We start from the raw sequence: 18,514 nt of genomic DNA, 5'->3' as shown, positions 1-18,514 counted from the left end.
AGCCTTGCCACTGCCATCCAGATGGCATGGTATCACTGATAATTTCTCAGTCACCGAAGACAACTGCCGTAAGTCATTCACCAATGGTTAGCCCTAAGTCCAGGCCTCTTTGCTGACAGCCAAACTATTTCAAGCAGCTGATTTATTGTCTGATTCTCTTGAAGCCCAGAAACTTGCAGCTTTCAGTTTTCTCTTTAAAATAATCTGGCTGATTTTCCATCCACTGCAGAACCCTTCACAACTCCCCAAAAGTCTTTTTACAAAACATAAAGCGTCCTTGCAGCTATCTTCCACCTTTTTCAAAACATTTCTGGCCTACACAGCCAGCTTTCCATTTAGCTGGCTTAACACATTGTAGAGCTTTTTTTTTACAAACTGAAACTAAAACTTCTAGTCACATGTCCTTGGTTAAAAAACTGCATGTTCTCAGTTACAGGACTGTTTGTTTCTCTAACCTAGGTATGATTCCCCAGAATCAGAAAACTTAAGTTTCAATATCAAATCAGGGACTGTCTCAAAAAAAACACAAGCTGTGCTGCATGACACATGTTACAAAATTATTTAGCATTAGTGGTGAAAAGGTGTATGCATGCAATCTGTCAAAATTATCGTATCACTACCATTATATTTTATTAAGCAGAACTGAATTGCTTGGTTGGATTCAAAACAAGTGAGTGGTACTTTGAAGCTGATGTGAGAAGGCAGTCTAATAATGAGTTTGGTTTTTAAGTGGGAATTTCATTTCTGGGGAAAGCAACATGCACTGTGACATTGCACGTGTTGCCTGCTTTGCGATTCTTAATGCTTGGACACAGAACAGCACTGATGGTGAATGTGGAGAAAATTACATCCTATACACTTCCCACATTACTAGCTAGTTGAGGCATAAAGCCTATGAAGAGGGCATAGTTTACATCAATTGGATCCACATTGCACAGTCAAATAGTTATACTCATCTATGACCATTGCACTCAAGTGGGTTGTCCAGTATATAAATATATCACTGCAGACATTTAGTATTATTTAATCAGCCTCCCACTGTGTTCCATAATGAAAGAGGGTGATGCAAGTTAAAAACTGCACTGGGATTCTCCTCTATGTAAGGTGAGTAAAGCCATTCTTGAAGTTGTGTGATAAGATGAATGGATACTGTAAAATTTTAAAGCACTAAGCCTGAATTCTAAAAGGGTCAACTGACCAGAGGAGAGGGAAGTATAAAGAAGTGCACTGTTTTACTAGGATATGATAGTGTTTTTATGTATAGGAGAGAAATTATAGTCTACGGTTTTCATCAATCAACAAGTGAGTGACAAGTCTCTCACAATCTGACACTGAAGTATGAAGTTAGCTATTAAAACTTGACAGCTAGGCATTGATGTGTCAAGATTTCACCATATAAGGGAATTTCATTCAAATTGTTGTTCCTGTAGTGTGATGTGATAGCTCTGTCATCTCTACAAACACACACAGCCATTGGGATCCTTGCAATGCAATTCTTCTTAATTTAGCAAACTCACTCATTTTACAGTTAGAAACAAATTTGGCATTTTTCAAAGAGTTAAAAAATATAATGGAAGAAGGAAAAACATCCTGCCAACCTACATTTGTGAAGTACAAGACTTGTATAGATCTAAAACCACACTGCTTCCTTCATGCAACTATAACTTGATGTGTATGTCTTTACCTCCGAATAACCACGATTAAACGTTATTTGCCAGAAGTTCCATTTATGTATGTAAGAGCAATTGCACAGCTGAGATAGAAAATGAGATCTAATTGCTGAGCCACTCTTTAAATGTGCAGTGGATTTATCACTTTGATTTGTCAGTTTTTTTGGTCCATGTTCTCAAATATTGTATTAGTAGTATAATATTTTTGTTCCATTCAACAGGTATGCCAGAAGACTTGATCCTGATCCTTGTGGTTTTGTTGCAATTACCCTTGTGTTGACAATGGGAGTTCTCATTAATTCACATTCAACTTCGGTTAAGAGAAGGTAGTTTTATTTTGCTTTTGCATTTCTATAACTTATCAGCAAAATACATAGTGCGTTTCATGCTGATCTATTTGTGGTTTCCTGCCATTCATTGGATATTTTGATGGAGCTAGCAACCCCTGTGTAATTCTTCAAAAAATGTGAACATGTTAAATTTTGACAGCTAGGTGTTGACATGGGAGTGTAAAGACAGCTACCTAACAGCCCTACCAGCAGGAGTTGTTGCTAACACACTATTGTAGTTATTCCCTTTACCTAACTCATCTTTCAGAACCAATTAACCAATTTCTCCATGTAATAGAGCAGTAAAGTCATGGGATATTGAATGATGTGGATGTTGTAATTATTATCTGTTAGCTCCACACTAAAAATACAGTCATGAGCATAAAAGGTCATTTTTCATTTTTATCCTGCAAAATAGAGTCATAGAGTTATACAGCACAGAAACAGGCCCTTCGGCCCATTGTGTCTGTGCCAGCCATCAAGCACCTAACTATTCTAATCCCATTTTCCAGCACTTGGCCTGTAGCCTTGTATGCTACGGCGTTTTAAGTGCTCATCTAACTACTTCTTAAACGTTGAGGGTTCCTGCCTCTACCACCTCTTAAGGCAGTGCGTTCCAGATTCCAACCACCCTCTAGGTGAAAACATTTTTCCTCTATTCCCCTCTAAACCTCCTGCCCTTAATACTTAAACTAAGTCGTCATATTTAGAGAATATTGAGAAAGGCTTTGATCAGAGACATAATAATGCACGAGCACAAGGCAGAATTCTCAATTAAGCAAATTATGCAATATTGTAGGGCAGTGGTTCTCAAACTTTTTTGGTTGAAGGAACCCTTTTCAAATGGATTAGTAATCACAGACCACCTTATTTGAATTGTAATACTATATAATACTTAGAGTATGAAAGTGCTGCCCATTAAGAGTTTTTTACGAATTGCTATGATCAGGTGAGAAAGAGGTCTAGGGCCTTCTAGAAGACCAACCTTCACCTGGTCTTACTGTAACAAGGTTTAATTTTAAACATACTATGTTTTTAGCTCCCCCTTGGTGAATCCTTATTCACCACTTTCCAATTATAAGGCAAAGAAACCAGCACAAACAGGCTTTTTTAGGTTTAAAAAAGAAAAGTTGAAATTTATTAAACTTAAACTCTAACTCGATTGACGCCTATGGATACACGATGCGCCCATGCTGCCATGATAACGCAATATGCACATGCAAATAGAGACAGAAAAGAGCAGAAGGAAAATAAAGTGGAAAAGTTTGAGGTAATATCTGAAGAGTTTTTGTTATGGTTCTTCGAGCTCACTGTAGAGTCCTTGATTGTAGGTAGATCTTGCTTTTCATTGGAGCCCAGTATTCTTCTTAAACCTTGTTCGCTGTAGGAGACTTTTCTCTCTTGGGGTTCATGAGTCTTCAGTGGATTCAGAGGCTTGAGAGAAAGAGATGGGAGCAGACAGGAGAGATCTTCTCAATCCAGGAGCAAAAAAACCACTCGAGTTCAAACTGTTTGGACAATTCAGAAAAACCTAGGTTGCCAAGCAGGTTAGTCATGCGACTAGCTGGTCTGACCACGTCTTGGATTGTATCACCTTAGCTGTCTCTGGAATGCTCCTCTTACACACAATACCTGGTGATCAAGTCCATTGTGGGTTGAATGTGTCAGTGAATGGTCCTCTGTCCTTCCAAACACTGTCTGTTAATATGCAAATATCCTTTCCAACCACGGCTGATCTATTTATCAAGTCCTTTCTTCACTCCAGTAACAGGAGCCTGGAGATAGCAGAGCACAGGGAAAACAGTCGGGGAACAGAGCACAGTGAGAGTACTAAAGGAGCATGAAGGGAACGGAGCATGCCTCTGGCCACTGCTCACTGGCTTGCTCTTGACCAAAGCACCCTGGACTTTGTCTGCCCATAAGGCCAGCCTTAGAAAGTCTCTTCGGACCCTCAGGTGTCTACGGACCTGTTTGGCAACCACTGTTGTAGGGTAATTCTGGACCTCTTATGCAAGTAGTGGTTTATACAAAATCCTTTCAAAGACTGCTTCTCAACTTTGATTGCTCCATGATGATTTTAACTCTTTTTAATGATGTAAAATAAAATATTTGATGATCCAGGAACATTTGGAAGCAAATTAAAATGACCTTATTTTCAGTACTTTAATCTGCATTTTGCCATCACTGTCTGACTGAAGATGAAGATTCTTTGCAAAAGCAGGGAACATTTATAGGCCATTTGCAAATAAGCCAACAGTATCGATTTCAGCCAAGTATTTTATTGATTTTTTTGAGACAGTGGCTTGTTTACATATTAGATTATCCATGTTGTAAGAGTAAGACTTAGCTTGACCAGTTTCTTGGAATCTATGAGCCTTGCACATGAAGGTTTCATTGTCATAATGTAAATTAAATAACGCTGTATTTTGTTCTCTACTCGCATTTCATATTGACCCAATTTTGAGGAAAAGCATTGGCGTGTTAACAATACACGTTATTACTAATGCACAAATCAACTAGCAAGTTCAAGAGATATGTGAGAGTTGTGAATCTTTAGGACTGGCTGTTGATTTACATCACTCTGCCATTTGCTTTGTACAAACGGCATCTTGCCCTTGTCCACCCTGTTCTTTTTAAGAACTTGCTGGATTTGCACGTTAAACTCATCATGGAAAGTCAAATCTGGTAATTAAGAGCATAAGCACCCTTTTCAACAATGTGATTGTTATTGCAATGCCAATCAACCTCTCTTGGCCAGAAAGGGAGCAATTTAAACTGTTCAATTACAATCTGGATGTAGTCATAGTAAAAGATTTTAAAAATGTAATTTGTTTTCTTACTTTTCCTTTGTCTCTTTTTTTTCTCTCTCAAATTCCAATCTTTCTTTCCTTCTGTTTAGTCATCTTTCAGTACTTGACGCTAATGCACCTTCATCCTCCGTTGTTCCGTTTTCTTTCTCCAACCTTGGAATTTGTTTTGGCTCTCTGAGTTAATTAGCTGCAAGTCCTTATCATAGATCAGCTTATATTTGATTGAAATGCTGACCATATGGCTCTTAGACTGTTGTGGAGTTTTACCTGAAGTCATTTGTCAGTTTCATTTGGGTAAAGAATTTACCTCATTATTTGCTCCACTGCTACATAAGCTGGATTTCCACCATGTAGATTTTGGCAGAGCTCTAAGCAATATCTCTCTCTCATGATACATTTGAAAAGTATAGACAGGTAATGGTTTCCTATATCGAATCAAACAGTAGACAGCTAAATAGATGGCTGAGTGCATTGAGTGACTATCACCTTTCAGGGAAAAGTTCAAGGGATGACAGGCTAAAGGTCATTCCACTTTTTGGGCAAACCCTCAATCAGTTCCCATTGATAGCTTTTTCAAAGCCATCACATGAAGCCGATCTTACACATTTGCTAAGCATTACTTTCTAGATTTAACTAAGCATACAACAAACCTTTGGCAGATCGGTCCTTACAGCCGGAGTTACAGAACCTCTGTAGAAGTCTCCCTCCCTCTTGGTTGATACTTTAGTGTGCTTCAGTGCTTTGCGGATGATACTTAAGCAGAGAAGAAAGGTGAATTAGCCACTTCATGAAATTATCTTCAGTCTTTGAATGATACGCATCTCCTACATACCACAATCCCACCCCATAAGTATTACATAGATCTTTGAAGGGTGCAAGTTGGAGATCAGTTGGTCAAAATCAGCTGGCACCATGGAGCAGGTCTGATTATACAATACAGAAGTAGGAGATCACAATTGATCTGCAATGTCACAGTAAAAGGTTTAACTAATCAAGCTAAGCTTTATTTCTGTAGTATATGGACAAAGAATATCATTCAAAGAATGAAGAAAACCCTACAAGATAGTTAATCTGCCTTTTCTCAGCACTAGGGAATTTAAAGTGATAGAGGATTAGAGGGGAGATAAGGAAAAGTTTTTTCACCTAGAGAATAGTAGGGGTTTGGAACTCACTGCCTGAAAGGGTAGTAGAGGCAGAAACTCTCAACTCATTTAAAAGGTGTCTGGATATTCACCTGAAGTCCTGTAACCTCCAGGAATACGGACCAAGTGCTGGAAAATGGGATTAGGCTAGGTGGTTTGTTTTTCAGTAGGAGTAGACACGATGGACCGAGTAGCCTCCTTCTGTGCCATACAAGAGGAGGAATGAACAGGGATGTGGGGAGAGGACAGGGGAGTGGCAGTTTGTGAATTGCTCCTTAGCAGGACTAGCAGGGGCACGATGGGTCGAATGGCCGCCTTCTGTGCTGTAATGATTCTGTGATTCTTAGTGAAGGTTGGAGCACATATCTATCTTTTTCGTCATTCATTCGACTACTTGCATTGGAGTATCTGAAGAAAGTAGCATACAGAGTCGTTTAAGTTTCTCAAACCATGGAATTACCAGATTCAGTGTAGGATACTGGTCTGCCTCCAGTTCCCTCTGAGCTTCATAAAATAGTCGAAGGAAATCAACCAAAAACTGCATGACATTGTAGTTTTCCCCACACTGTTCCAGTTTCTCATGCAGCTCATGATAAATATCTTGAATTGAATTCAGTGTCAGAACGCAGTACTGTACCTCGTTTCTCCAATTGGATTTACAGTTTTAGACAACTGTGCAGCAAGACCAGACTGTTTAATGAATGTACCAAGGCTTTGGCATGACATATAGTTTCTACAACATCCAGAGCTTCATAAGCTAATTCCGTTGGATCAAGTGAATGTCAAAGGACCGTGTTATATACACGGTCCTGACAATCCAGACGTCGATATGGTCTAAGAGCAAGCACTATGTTAGCACCCTGATCTGTCACCCAGACTAATTTATTTAAATTTGCTGGGTCGAATTCAAAAGTATTCACTAGCAACTTTAAAATCTCATGCCTGATGTTTTCGGCAGTTTTGGCGTGCTCCAATGGAAAGATTGCTGTTGTTAAAACTTTGGCATTAAGTTTCAAATCTGCTGTGATGTAATGACAAGTTATCGATATATAATCAATTTTGTGGTAGTCGTCCGTCCACATGTCAGTTGTCATTCCCACATTCACAGCCTTCAGTGTGTCAGTAATCTGAGAAATTATTTGTTTTTGCTTCACATCACGACACCTTCTTGAAGCTGTACTTGGATTTGGTAACACACTTGATGCTGATATTCGACCATATGTAGCACCCACGTTGATAAACTCTTGTGCTAGCTCAATAAACCCTTCACCAGAGACAGTTTGGAAAGGACAAATATCCTTCCAACAGAGACTCTCACATTTGTCTGTAATTTCTGATTTCTTGCTAGTGGGTATGTTTTTTTTGCTCATCTGTACAAACGAAGTTAGATACGACTGACTTGGCCCTGCTGCGGGTTGAGTAAAACCTTTTTCAATGTGCTGCTGCAAAGATGAATTTCCTGTCTTTTTGCTGTCATATTTTAGTAGAGGTTTGCAAGATTTGCATTGTACAAATCCACTTGACCTTTTACTATCGCAGGAAACAACAGCGTTGAAATGTTTCCAGACAGAAGAGTTACCTTTTCCGGCTACAGGACTTTCCACTGCTAAACGTTCTCCATAGACAGCATTCGTTTTACGTTCATACTTAGTGTACTGTCGAATCACTTTTGGCTGCATGGAAGCTACAGAATGAACACGATGATGTAGAGACGCTCACTGCAGAGTGCAGACTGAACGTTTCCTGTCTTGACCTTAATGTTGAATGAAAGATTACTTCCGATTACTGGAGGCAGTACAATCCAGCCTGACCCGAGCCCGAATACTGGACTCGGAATATAGACCCGACCCGAACCCGACACATGTAGTTGGGTCTAGTCGAATTCGGGTTGGGTAGCCAGGCTTTATACCACTGTGCCGCCACCTCTGGTGGGTTTGTCCTGCCCATGGGACAGGACATACCCAGGGAAGGTGATGAAGGAGTCTGGGACATTGACTGTAAGGTATGATTCAGTATGACTATGTCAGGCTGTTGTATGACTAGTCTGTGGGACAGCTCTCCCAATTTTGGCACATGTCTCCAGATGTTAGTGAGGAGGACTTTGTAGGTTTCACTGGGCTGGGTTTGCCATTGTCGTGTCCATGTCTAGCTCAATGCGGGGTGGTTCGTCTGGTATTATTCTTAGTAGTTTTTCATACCAGTTACAGATCATTGGCAGTGCATTGTCCAACAAAAGGATAATAGTTATTTCTAAAATCTTTAATTATTAGTAAGAGTCCTATCTATAATTCAGATCTTAAGTAGAACATCAGTTTCAGTCCAACAGTGGACTTGATATATTGCAGTGATGAGGAGTAGTCACATTTTATAGTTGTGGAATAATAGACTTGTTATTCTCCCTATGCATTTTCAAGGTTCTGAGTTTTCCATTTTATAAATGCACATTGCATTAGTAATACAACCACACTGTGCATCATTGGCTGTTTAGAGACCCCTGCCAGTGTAAATTGGGACAAATTGGACTCACAGTGAACAGTTCACTCACATGAAAAGTCAGTCAGTTCTGCTCAAAGCCTTCAATCAGCTTGGAATGTATAAAGAATCTTGGGAAGAACCCATGCCTGGGTGAGTTTTTCCACTAATAATTCCCTGGTTGATATTTTCTCCTCTCTCTATCTTCCTGCTTAAATGTTAGTTAAGGGCTATTTGCAGATAGCCCCAGCTCTAGCCATTGAGTTATGCAGCATGGGGTCCTTGAATTTGAATTCGGTTGGAACATTGCCAACTTCCACTGCAATCAACATTACATCTTGTGCACCTGTCGGCATAGCCAAAAAATGAAATGTCATGTCCCAACTTTATTTGCAACATTACCAATCATTTTACATCATGTTTCCTCACTTTGGTTGTTGTGAGTTAGTTTAATAAAATCAAATCCTATTGCTCATTTTTACACTTGAGATTTTTTGACACGGTAAGGCATTACATATTGCAAGCACCTTTAACCTAAATTCAAATGCAAGAACTTGATGTTTAATTCTCTGGATAACTAACGATTGTTTTTATTTTTCATGTTAGCAAGCTACTGAAACACACAGCAAAACTGCAGCTCCTCTTGGTCATTGCCATGGCGGCCTTTGGATTAGTGCACTTGTACAGGGTTCCTTACTTTGTTACAGTTTCATTAGTTTTACATGCACTTGGTTGCCTGGTATAAATGATCTTGTACCGTGATGGCTTGCCAATTTAACTCATTACACATGCAATGTCTCACAAAATGTATGTTTTGGTTTTTTTTTTAATGTAATGGTGCTACATAATTGTATTTAGTCTTTATTGGCATGCCTTCGCTGAATTGTTACATGATGTAACTTATTAAAAGTTCCCAGTATTTGGAAAATTTTAAAAGATAATACTTTGTGTACAGTTCTGTAAAATTTAAATTTTCTTGCTATAAATGAAAAATCCAGTGTATTATATCTTTAAATCCTCTTCAAGACGTGACTGTGAATTAGATTACTCTCTAGGCACATTGCAAATTGCCTTGTGTGGTAGCCTTTTTAAAACTGATCATTTCAGGGTTTTTATACATAACATCTTTGACCACATTCAGACATCTCCAAAGAGACTTGAATATGATTTGATTGCCTATAATAATAATTTCAGCATAAAAGATCCAAAAGGTAGTTTTGAATTTTTGGGATCCTGGCTACAACTACCCTGAGTAAAGAGAAATTATAAGAACAAAAGCAAAATACTGCAAATACTGGAAATCTGAAATACAGACAGAAGATGCTGGAAATATGCAGCAGATCAGGCAGCATCTGTGTAGAAAGAAACAGAGTTAATGGGCTGAATTTTACCTTGGGCGGACGGGAATTCGCCACCAACGTGAAAGTCTGTGACGAACCTGCTTCCGCCTAGCCTGGGGATCCGTCCCATATTTTACAAGTCCCCATGCTTTAATTGTCCCGAAGTGGGACTTCCACCCACTTGAGCGAGGAGGTCCCGCGCCAGTGAGCTGCCGGCCAATCAGCGGGCCGGCAGCTCTTAGCCCCAGCAGCACCACCGGGGGTGGTGGCCACTGCTGGGACTGCAGCCCAGCCGACACAATGGACCCTGGAGAGTGAGTGAGTTGGGCATGCCTCACCAGGGGGATCAGTCCTTCCCTGGAGTAGTAGTTTGGGGGGAGGGCGGGCGTCCTGGGTCCCGGGGGTGAGTTGGGAGGCGGGGGCGGCCCTCAATTGGGCACCCTGTGCCTGACTGCCATGCCCCCCACCTCCCCGGGGCGCGGAAAGGCCGGCAGCTATCGCTGGGCAGCTTTTCACGTCCCCAGCACACCCGTTTGCCACAGGTAAAATACCCGTGGAGGCGGGCGAGGGCCATTGTGGCCACTTAAAGGCCTTGATTGGCCTCGGACGGGCGGGCCATTTCCACCCCACGCCCGACCGCCGTAAAGTTGACCGGAGGCGGGGGCGGGGCGGGTAGGCCTCCCGAAGCCTTCCGCTCAATTTTACGCCACCCCCACGCCACCAACTGACCCGCTGGCGTGGCGTAAAATTCAGCCCAATGTTTTAGGTCAATGGCAAAGGTTATGGGTATAACAGGTTTTAAGAAAGTATAGAGCCAGGGAGGAGGAGAGGAAAAGAACAAAAGGAAAGGTCTGTGAAAGGCAGGAGAGATTATACAACAAAAGGGATGATGGTGCAAAGCAAAATGGGGTGGTAAATGGACAAGTGAAGAAACAAAAGATGGGTCTGGGGAAGCTGTAGATGGCAACAACCAAATCATTACCAGCAGCTGCTGTCCAAAAGTAAGTGGGAGCAGTGGTTATTATCTGAAATCATCAAATTAACTGTTGATGCAGTAGGCTGTAAAGTGCCGAATCCAGAGATGAAGTGTCATTCCTTTAGCTTCCATTGAGCTTCATTAGAACATTATAAGAGGCTGAAGGTGGAGAGGTCAGAGTGGGATGGAAAGTTAAGATGAAAAGCAATAGGAAGCTCCGGGTCACACTTACGGACTGAGTGGAGGTATTCAACAAAGCAATCGTCCAATTAGCATTTGGTCTGTGAGTCTAGAGGAGACCACATTGTGAGCAATGAATTAAGTATACTAAATTGAAAGAAGTACAAGTAAATTGATGTTTCACCCAGAAGGAGTGTTTGGGGCCCTTGACAGTGGGAAGGGAAGAGGTAAAATGGCAAGTGGTTGCATCACCTGTGCTTGCATTGGAAGGTTTCATGGGAAGGGGTGGGGTTGTTGGGGGATTGAAGAGTGGATAAGGGTGTTGCCACGGAAGCTTGAAGAACAGCACCTCATCGTTCTATTAGACACTTTGCAGTCTTCCGGACTCAACACGTGAGTTAAACAATTTCACATCATAATCACTGTTCTCATCTTTTTTGGAAAACAAGTGCTGGTATTGGTTCTGCTGTTGCCATTTACACTTCCTCTAGATCGATCTTTTGTTTCTTCATTTGTCCCAGTACCATCGTTTTTTGCCTTGCACCATCATCCTTTTTGTCAGTTAATCTCTCCTCGTTTCCACTCTATCACAGATGTTCCTTTTGGTTCTTGTCTCCCCTACCCACTTTCCCTCCCTCAGTACTTGCATAAAACCTGTTACATTGCTAACCTTTGCCTGTTCTGATGCAAAACTAATGGCCTGAAATGTTAACTCTGTTTCTCTCGCCACAGTTGCTGCCTGACCTGCTGAGTGTATCCAGCATTTTATGTTTTTATAGCTTGAGAATCTTGATCGCAGGACTACAGTTTTAGCTATACTTTGTATGACTGAAAGCCCAGAACAAACTACAACTCCCCTCACAGTCAAGTTATTCCAGATTTTAGCTAACCCTCTCAATGGTGCACCATATATTAGATGGAAGAATGATGGTAGGATCACTTTAGCTACAGGGAATTCTGTAAACTAAACTATCTTTGCTCGAAGAGGAAAATGGCAGTGTGAGACAGCAGTACAGGAATTGCAAAGAGTGATAATGCAAAGGGATAAACAGTGCTTTAAAATTATACCATGAGATTGTAGCATGCAAAAGCATAAAATGTTCTTCAGAAATTCTTCATTCTACTAGTTGAGTAAGTCATTAAACATTTCAATGCATCCCCTAAAATAACAGAAGAATTTCAGACAATCATATTCAGCTTTTGTATGCTACTATCCTGTGACATAATTCCAGGGCTGAGGTATTTTTAAAAAAAGGGAGTATTGCTTGAAGTGCCTTTAGATAGTTTTAGACATCAGTTGAAACACAAAATTGGAAGACCCTCCCCTGAATCTAATACTACAGCATACTTTGTGCAGGATAAAGCCAAATTATCTTTGCTCTTGCATCCCCTGTGCTTGGGAAGCAAGCATGCCAGATCGATTTTGAGAATGTAATATTTGCAATCTTATCCTCCAGAACATGAAAAAAAGTAAAATATTGATCATGTACACAAACAAAATCAAAATTTGACTAATGTGTATGATGACATGTTTGAAAGTTTTTTAAATTAACTAAATGTTTTAAAGTTTAGATATCATATCCTACATAACATTATTTAAAATTAATTTACCTTTTTTGAGCTCTTTAGTTACCTCTGGTGGAGAGGATGGGCAGTAGTCTACACTTAGGTTCCACCAGTCCTTCTCAGTAAGCACTCAAGGTACAGATGAGAGACACAATATGACTCCCTGTTCCCCTCTTCTGCAGCATCATCTCTAACTATATATTCATATATGCAATTGATAGCTAATATTGAGACATTTGGAAAATAATAAACAGATTAAAACTATACATCTATTTCAAGACTAAAAACCAAGATTGGATTAGTATTAACATTCCGCTACTAAGTATCACACACATTTCATAAATACTACAGGTATTTATAAAGAATGCTAAAGACATCTAGAAACAACGCTTCATTACTGCACCATTGAAATTCCTGATTCCTGAAAATTGGACAGGGGGAATTTCATTGAATTCATGGTTTCATCAAGTTAAATCCAATGGTGCTTTACTTACAGGTTTGCTTCAGTTTGGGAACTCATTTACTGAGAATCTCAGTTTGGTCAGCATAAGGGGGGAGGGTGAATACCCAGCAGTCATGGTACATATTGGTACAAATGACATTGGTAGAAAGAGGGATGTGGTACTGCAATCAGAATTTGGGGAGCTATGTAGGAAATTATCAAGCAGGACCTCAAAAGTAGTAATCTCTGGATGACTCCCAGTACCACATGCAAGTGAGTATAAAAATAGGATAAAGCAGATGAATGGAAAGATGGTGCAGGAGGGAGGGCTTTAGGTTCTTGGGATGTTGGGACTGGCTCTGGGGGAGATGGGACCTGTCCAGGCCGGATGGGTTGCACCTAAATAGAGCTGGGACGAGTTTCTTGAGGGATGATTTGCTAGTGCTATTGGGGAGGGTTTAAAGTGACTTGGCAGGGGTGTGGGGACCAGGAGAAAATATAAGAGAGGAATACCAAGGTGCACAGAATACTGGGAGAGATAGCCAGCTCTAGAGTAGGGAATGCTAAGTTACTAGGTGGGATCAGAGTAAGGGAGGAAGTAATAAAGTTAAATCAGGGTTAATGTAGTGTGGTTAATAAGATTGGTGAGATTGATCTGAGGAAATGTGATGATGTGGCTATAACAGCGAGTTGGCTCGAAGAAGGGCAGGACTGGGATTTAAATATTCCTGGATACAAAGTGTTCAGGAAAAATAAGAAAGGAAGAAAAGGGGGAAGAGTGGCAGTATTGATTAAGGACAGCATTACAGTGCTGGAGAGAGAGAGGATATGGTATGGAGGGCGCTAGCTATGAAGAGAGGTTGAGTAGATTAGGATTATTTTCATTAGAAAGACGGAGGTTGAGGGGGGACCTGATTGAGGTGTACAAAATCATGAGAGGTATAGACAGGGTGGATAGCAAGAAGCTTTTTCCCAGAGTGGGGGATTCAATTACAAGGGGACACGAGTTCAAAGTGAAAGGGGAAAAGTTTAGGGGGGATATGCGTGGAAAGTTCTTTACGCAGAGGGTGGTGGGTGCATGGAACGCATTACCAGCGGAGGTGGTAGACGCAGGCACGATAGCGTCTTTTAAGATGTATCTGGACAGATACATGAATGGGCAGGAAGTAAAGAGATAACAGACCCTTAGAAAATAGGCGACAGGTTTAGATAGAGGATTTGGATCGGCGTGGGCTTGGAGGGCCGAAGGGCCTGTTCCTGTGCTGTTATTTTCTTTGTTCTTTGATATCCCAGAGGGGTCAAGGACAGAATCTATTTGGCTAGAGCTAAGGAACAAAAAAGTGTACGAAGGTATGAAAAGAGACTGGCAGCTAAAATAAAAAGAAATCCCAAAATCTTCAATTGGCATATAAATAGTAAAAAGGTGAGAAAGGAGGAGTGGGACAGATTAGGGACCAAAAAACAGATTTATACATGGAGGCAAGGGGAATAGCTGAGGTGCTAATTGAATACATTGCATCTGTCTTTACCAAGGAAGAAGATTCTACTCAGGCCAAGATGAAAGAGGAGGTAATTAATACGCTAGAAGGATTTAAAATTGATAAGGAGGAAGTATTAGATAGGCCGACTATACTTTAAAGTGGATATAGCACCAGGACCAGATGAGATGCATCCAAGGATACTGAGGGACGTGAGAGTGGAAATTGCGGAGGACTGGCCATAATTTTCAGTCGTCTTTAGACTCGGGTGGTACCAGAGGACTGGCGAATTACAAATGTTACATCCTTGTTCAAAGAAGGCTGTAATGTTAAGCCCAGCAACTACAGGCCAGTCAGTTTAACTTCGGTGGTGGGGAAACTTCGAGAAACAATAATTTGGAACAAAATTAATTGGCACATGGACAAATGCAGGTTAATTAAAGAAAGCCACCATGAGTAACTGGCATAAGCCCAATATAAAACTTCTGAATTTTTAATGCACAACTTATATTTAGAAAATGGAAGCTTCACGTTTAGATGAGAGGTAAAGCCAATGTCACATGATTTTCTACCCATTTTTGAACCAATAAGCAACTTGGGAAAAACAGTGAACCTGTTGGCACAACCTGTAGCTGACACGTGCACCAAAGTATCAGTCAATCAAACGGCCAAACATATGCAGGTTTTAAAGTCAGTGAATAAGTTTACATGTGCTTTGACCATGATATCACTGTTGTGACTTACTGAAATATAAACTTTGCAATGGAACCAGTTACCTGTGCTTTATTCATTTTGAAAGGATATTTGTGAAATTTGTGTGATGTAAACATTTTTGTAATCTATTTAGTGATGTAAACTGTGTTCATTTTGGAACAAGGTTGTATCAGTAATGTTTACAAGGTTTATACAAGCTAATGATGTACAATTTCTAACTCTGAAATGGTTGTGTGCGGACAATCAGTTGTGGTACTTAACCAAAAGTCAGTAATGCCATTTTTAAGAATTAAACCTAATTCAAAAACATTAAATGCTGTTGTATATTTTGTACTGTTTCGTTTTACAAGTGACTGGCAAATCAGAAGAGCGGCTTATTCTCAATGCTCAATCAATATTCCTCAAACCTTCAATGTCGTACAGTTTCCTGATCTCATTGAGAAGCTGGATGTTTGTGGCATATCCATTGAGCAGGTGAGCTGATATGTGACTTAGCATGTGCCAGCGCTGAATAGAATAAATGTCATTTTTCTATTGCAACACCTACTTGAGCACACAAGGAAGCATGTTTGGTCCATCCTTTTTCTCATTGTTTTAATTGATCACCTCAATGTAATCAAAAATTATGGCCTAACTTTTGCGGCCAGCAGCAAAGGGATGGCGCTCGCTACTAACATGGAAATAGCGGCCCACAAAGATTTAGCGGGTTCTGGGACATCGATTTCACTGAGTTCAATGTGATTTTCAGTCTGGCGCCATCTATAGGGAATCTGGCATCCAGCAACAGTGAAGTCATCAAGGAGACTGATCAAGCAATTAGATTGATGAATTCTAACAGCAAACCAGGAAGTAAAATACACGGGTTTTTAATCATTTTACAGAAAGTGAAGTAAAGATTGGGATTATACACATGGTCTTAAGGTAGAAACTGAAGTAATATAAGCAAAAAAATTTAAAATCTAAAAGAATAAGTTTTATTTTTTCAAATCATGGAATCATTATCATGGGATGAAAGGAATGACAATGCAAACCTGTAAAACTAGTTTTTCAGGCCAGAGAGGTGGTAATTATGACTTAGTATGCCATTATAAACTTAGCTACATCTTATTCAACAAAACTTAACATTTTCAAGAGTGAACCTGGTGTGTAAAAAGTTAAAGTTCATGTCAAATCACTGATTCTGTGTTGATTGCATCAATGAAGACTGCAACATCACGATACCCATTGTGAAGGAGCAGGGTATCTCTGACAACAACATGCAGACCTCTTCATTTAACTGTACATTACAACTGCAAATTTCAGACCTGCTGACAAAGATACATAGAACTGGTCAGTGGACAGCAAATCACGGGCTGGATTTTATGGGCCCCCCTGAGGCGGAGGCAAGGGGGCCCATAGAATTGCAACGGATGGCGGGAGCAGAGGGCCTGTCGTTGCCCTGTCGCCAAGCGATTTTGCTGAGGATGAAATTGGCTGCTGTTGGCCTTCCTGACCACAGGCCAATTAAGGCTCTAAAGTGGCTTATTAACGGTCATTTAAGGGTCTCATTTCACCGCCGCTGGGATCTAACCAGCACCAGGGGTGTGCTTCCACAACCTTATAAAATTAGGTGCACTCACTGCGAGCTTGGGGGTGGCCCACCCCCCTCCCCTCACCATGGGTAATCTGTGGCCCACGGAGGACAGCCGCTGGCAAAATCTCCACCTCCATGGAGTCCCTCCCCCTGGACCTCATGCTCACCCTCCCTTGCCAGGGCCTTCCAGACTGACCCCAGCGACCCTGCCTCACTTACCTGAGGTCCGGGATTCCAGTGCTGGGCCTGGGCCCAAGGCTGTTGTAATAGCAGCACTGGTCACTCCTCCCAGTGACAGTGCTGATACTGCTGAGCTGCCGGCCCTGTGATTGGCCAGCAGTTCTTGCAGGTGGGATCCCTGCCTGGAAAAGGACGGCGATCCCAGCACCAGAAACTTTACTTCCGTTACAACGGCTGATGGCACTGGGGGCACAAAAAGATGGGGGCGAGGTTCCCCTTGCCTTTCCGGGAACCCTGCCACCTCCAAAAGATCCGAGACGATATCTTTCCTTTCATGCTGAGAAGACTCGTCAGTAACTCTGCTAAGGAAAATTGACTATGATGGCCTCATCAATCTCTACTCTTAAGGTTGCAATGTCCTTTTTGGTTACAAATATCTCCCTCGATTTGCAGTTTTGTAGGTAATTGGCAGCAGATCAAAAATTGTCAAAATTAGGAGCTACTTTCCAAATGTTAGAGAAAGCTATATGTTGTATAGAAATACTTGCAGTTATATCACAACCTCAGAACTTCCCAAAGCACTTTACAGCCAAATAAAGTTCTTTTGAAGCGTAGCCATTTTTGTAATGTAGGAAATGCAGCAACCAATTTACACACAAGGCCACACAAACAATAATGTGATAATGACCAGATAATGTGCTTTAATGATCTTAGTTGAGGGATTAATTATTGGTCAGGAGACCTTCCCTGCTCTTTGAAATAGTGCCATGGGATCTTTTACTTCCACTTGAAAGGAAAGATGGGCCCTTGGCTTAAAGTCTCATCCGTAGGACAGCACCTCCAACGGTGCAGTAGTCCTACAGTCCTGTACTCGGATATCAGTCCGGGTTTTATGCTCAAGTCCCAGGAGTGGGATATGACCCCATAACATTTCAACTCAGGCAAGAGTGCTAACACTGGGTCACGGCTGACACCTAATGATGAAAGAGTTCTTGGGCTGCATCAGACTGGGATAATGTAAACATAAAGTAGAAATTGGCTCTTGATAGCAAAATTGAAGGGAGTTCATTTTTCTTGAAATTGAGGGATTCACCAATTTAGGAAACTCCTGATCCACCTACACTTTTAATAAGAGTCTACTGATTTCCTTTGTGGCGGGCACCATCCGTGTTCAGAAAATAAAGTCAAGTTTTGAGGTTAGAGCATGTCTTTCTTTCAAAGTTGATGTAAGCTGGCGGACTGAGGAAGTAAATTAGTTCATTATTTCTAGGAGTTGACCAATCAGGGGGTCTGTGAGAGGAAACTAGCTAATGTGATTAGCATTTACAAGAAGAAAAGCACTGGCATAGGTGCTTGATTTTAATTCAGGTTTGTTTCTGGGTTTGCTATTTGAATACTATGTAGAAGGCAGCAGTATTGCCTCATCTACATGCAAACTTTGCATTTGAACATCCTCAAAAGATCATCCTCCAAAAGTCATGCCAGTTATAAAAATACAATCTGAAGAAGATATTTTTACCTCTGTGCATGGTGCATTACGGCCATCACACAGATTCATATTTCTGGAAGGAGACAGTTCTCTTCAGAGTAAAATTATGCACTGCTTTATCAAATAGAACCTGGCACATCTGGCTTGAAGTAC

The 18,514-nt window shown here is 41.0% G+C and overlaps 1 protein-coding gene across 4 annotated transcripts in view; it reads left to right on the top strand.

Moving 5' to 3' along the window:
- LOC137372162 (serine/threonine-protein phosphatase 6 regulatory ankyrin repeat subunit B-like) overlaps positions 1-10,668 on the top strand; it is a 447,200-nt gene extending 436,532 nt beyond the window's left edge. For 3 of the 4 annotated variants that reach the window (XM_068035690.1, XM_068035687.1, XM_068035689.1), the window contains 2 exons: positions 1,892-1,996; positions 9,030-10,668. In XM_068035690.1, coding sequence (XP_067891791.1) covers positions 1,892-1,996; positions 9,030-9,168 — 244 coding nt within the window. In that variant the 3' untranslated portion in view covers positions 9,169-10,668. Of the gene's footprint in view, positions 1-1,891; positions 1,997-7,490 lie in introns of all 4 variants that reach the window. The other variant, XM_068035688.1, reaches the window with a different exon arrangement.
- The last annotated feature ends 7,846 nt before the right edge of the window (positions 10,669-18,514 follow it).

Source organism: Heterodontus francisci, chromosome 7, assembly GCF_036365525.1.
Source record: "Heterodontus francisci isolate sHetFra1 chromosome 7, sHetFra1.hap1, whole genome shotgun sequence".
NCBI classification, from domain to species: domain Eukaryota; kingdom Metazoa; phylum Chordata; class Chondrichthyes; order Heterodontiformes; family Heterodontidae; genus Heterodontus; species Heterodontus francisci.
This window is presented reverse-complemented; position numbering and strand designations above follow the sequence as displayed.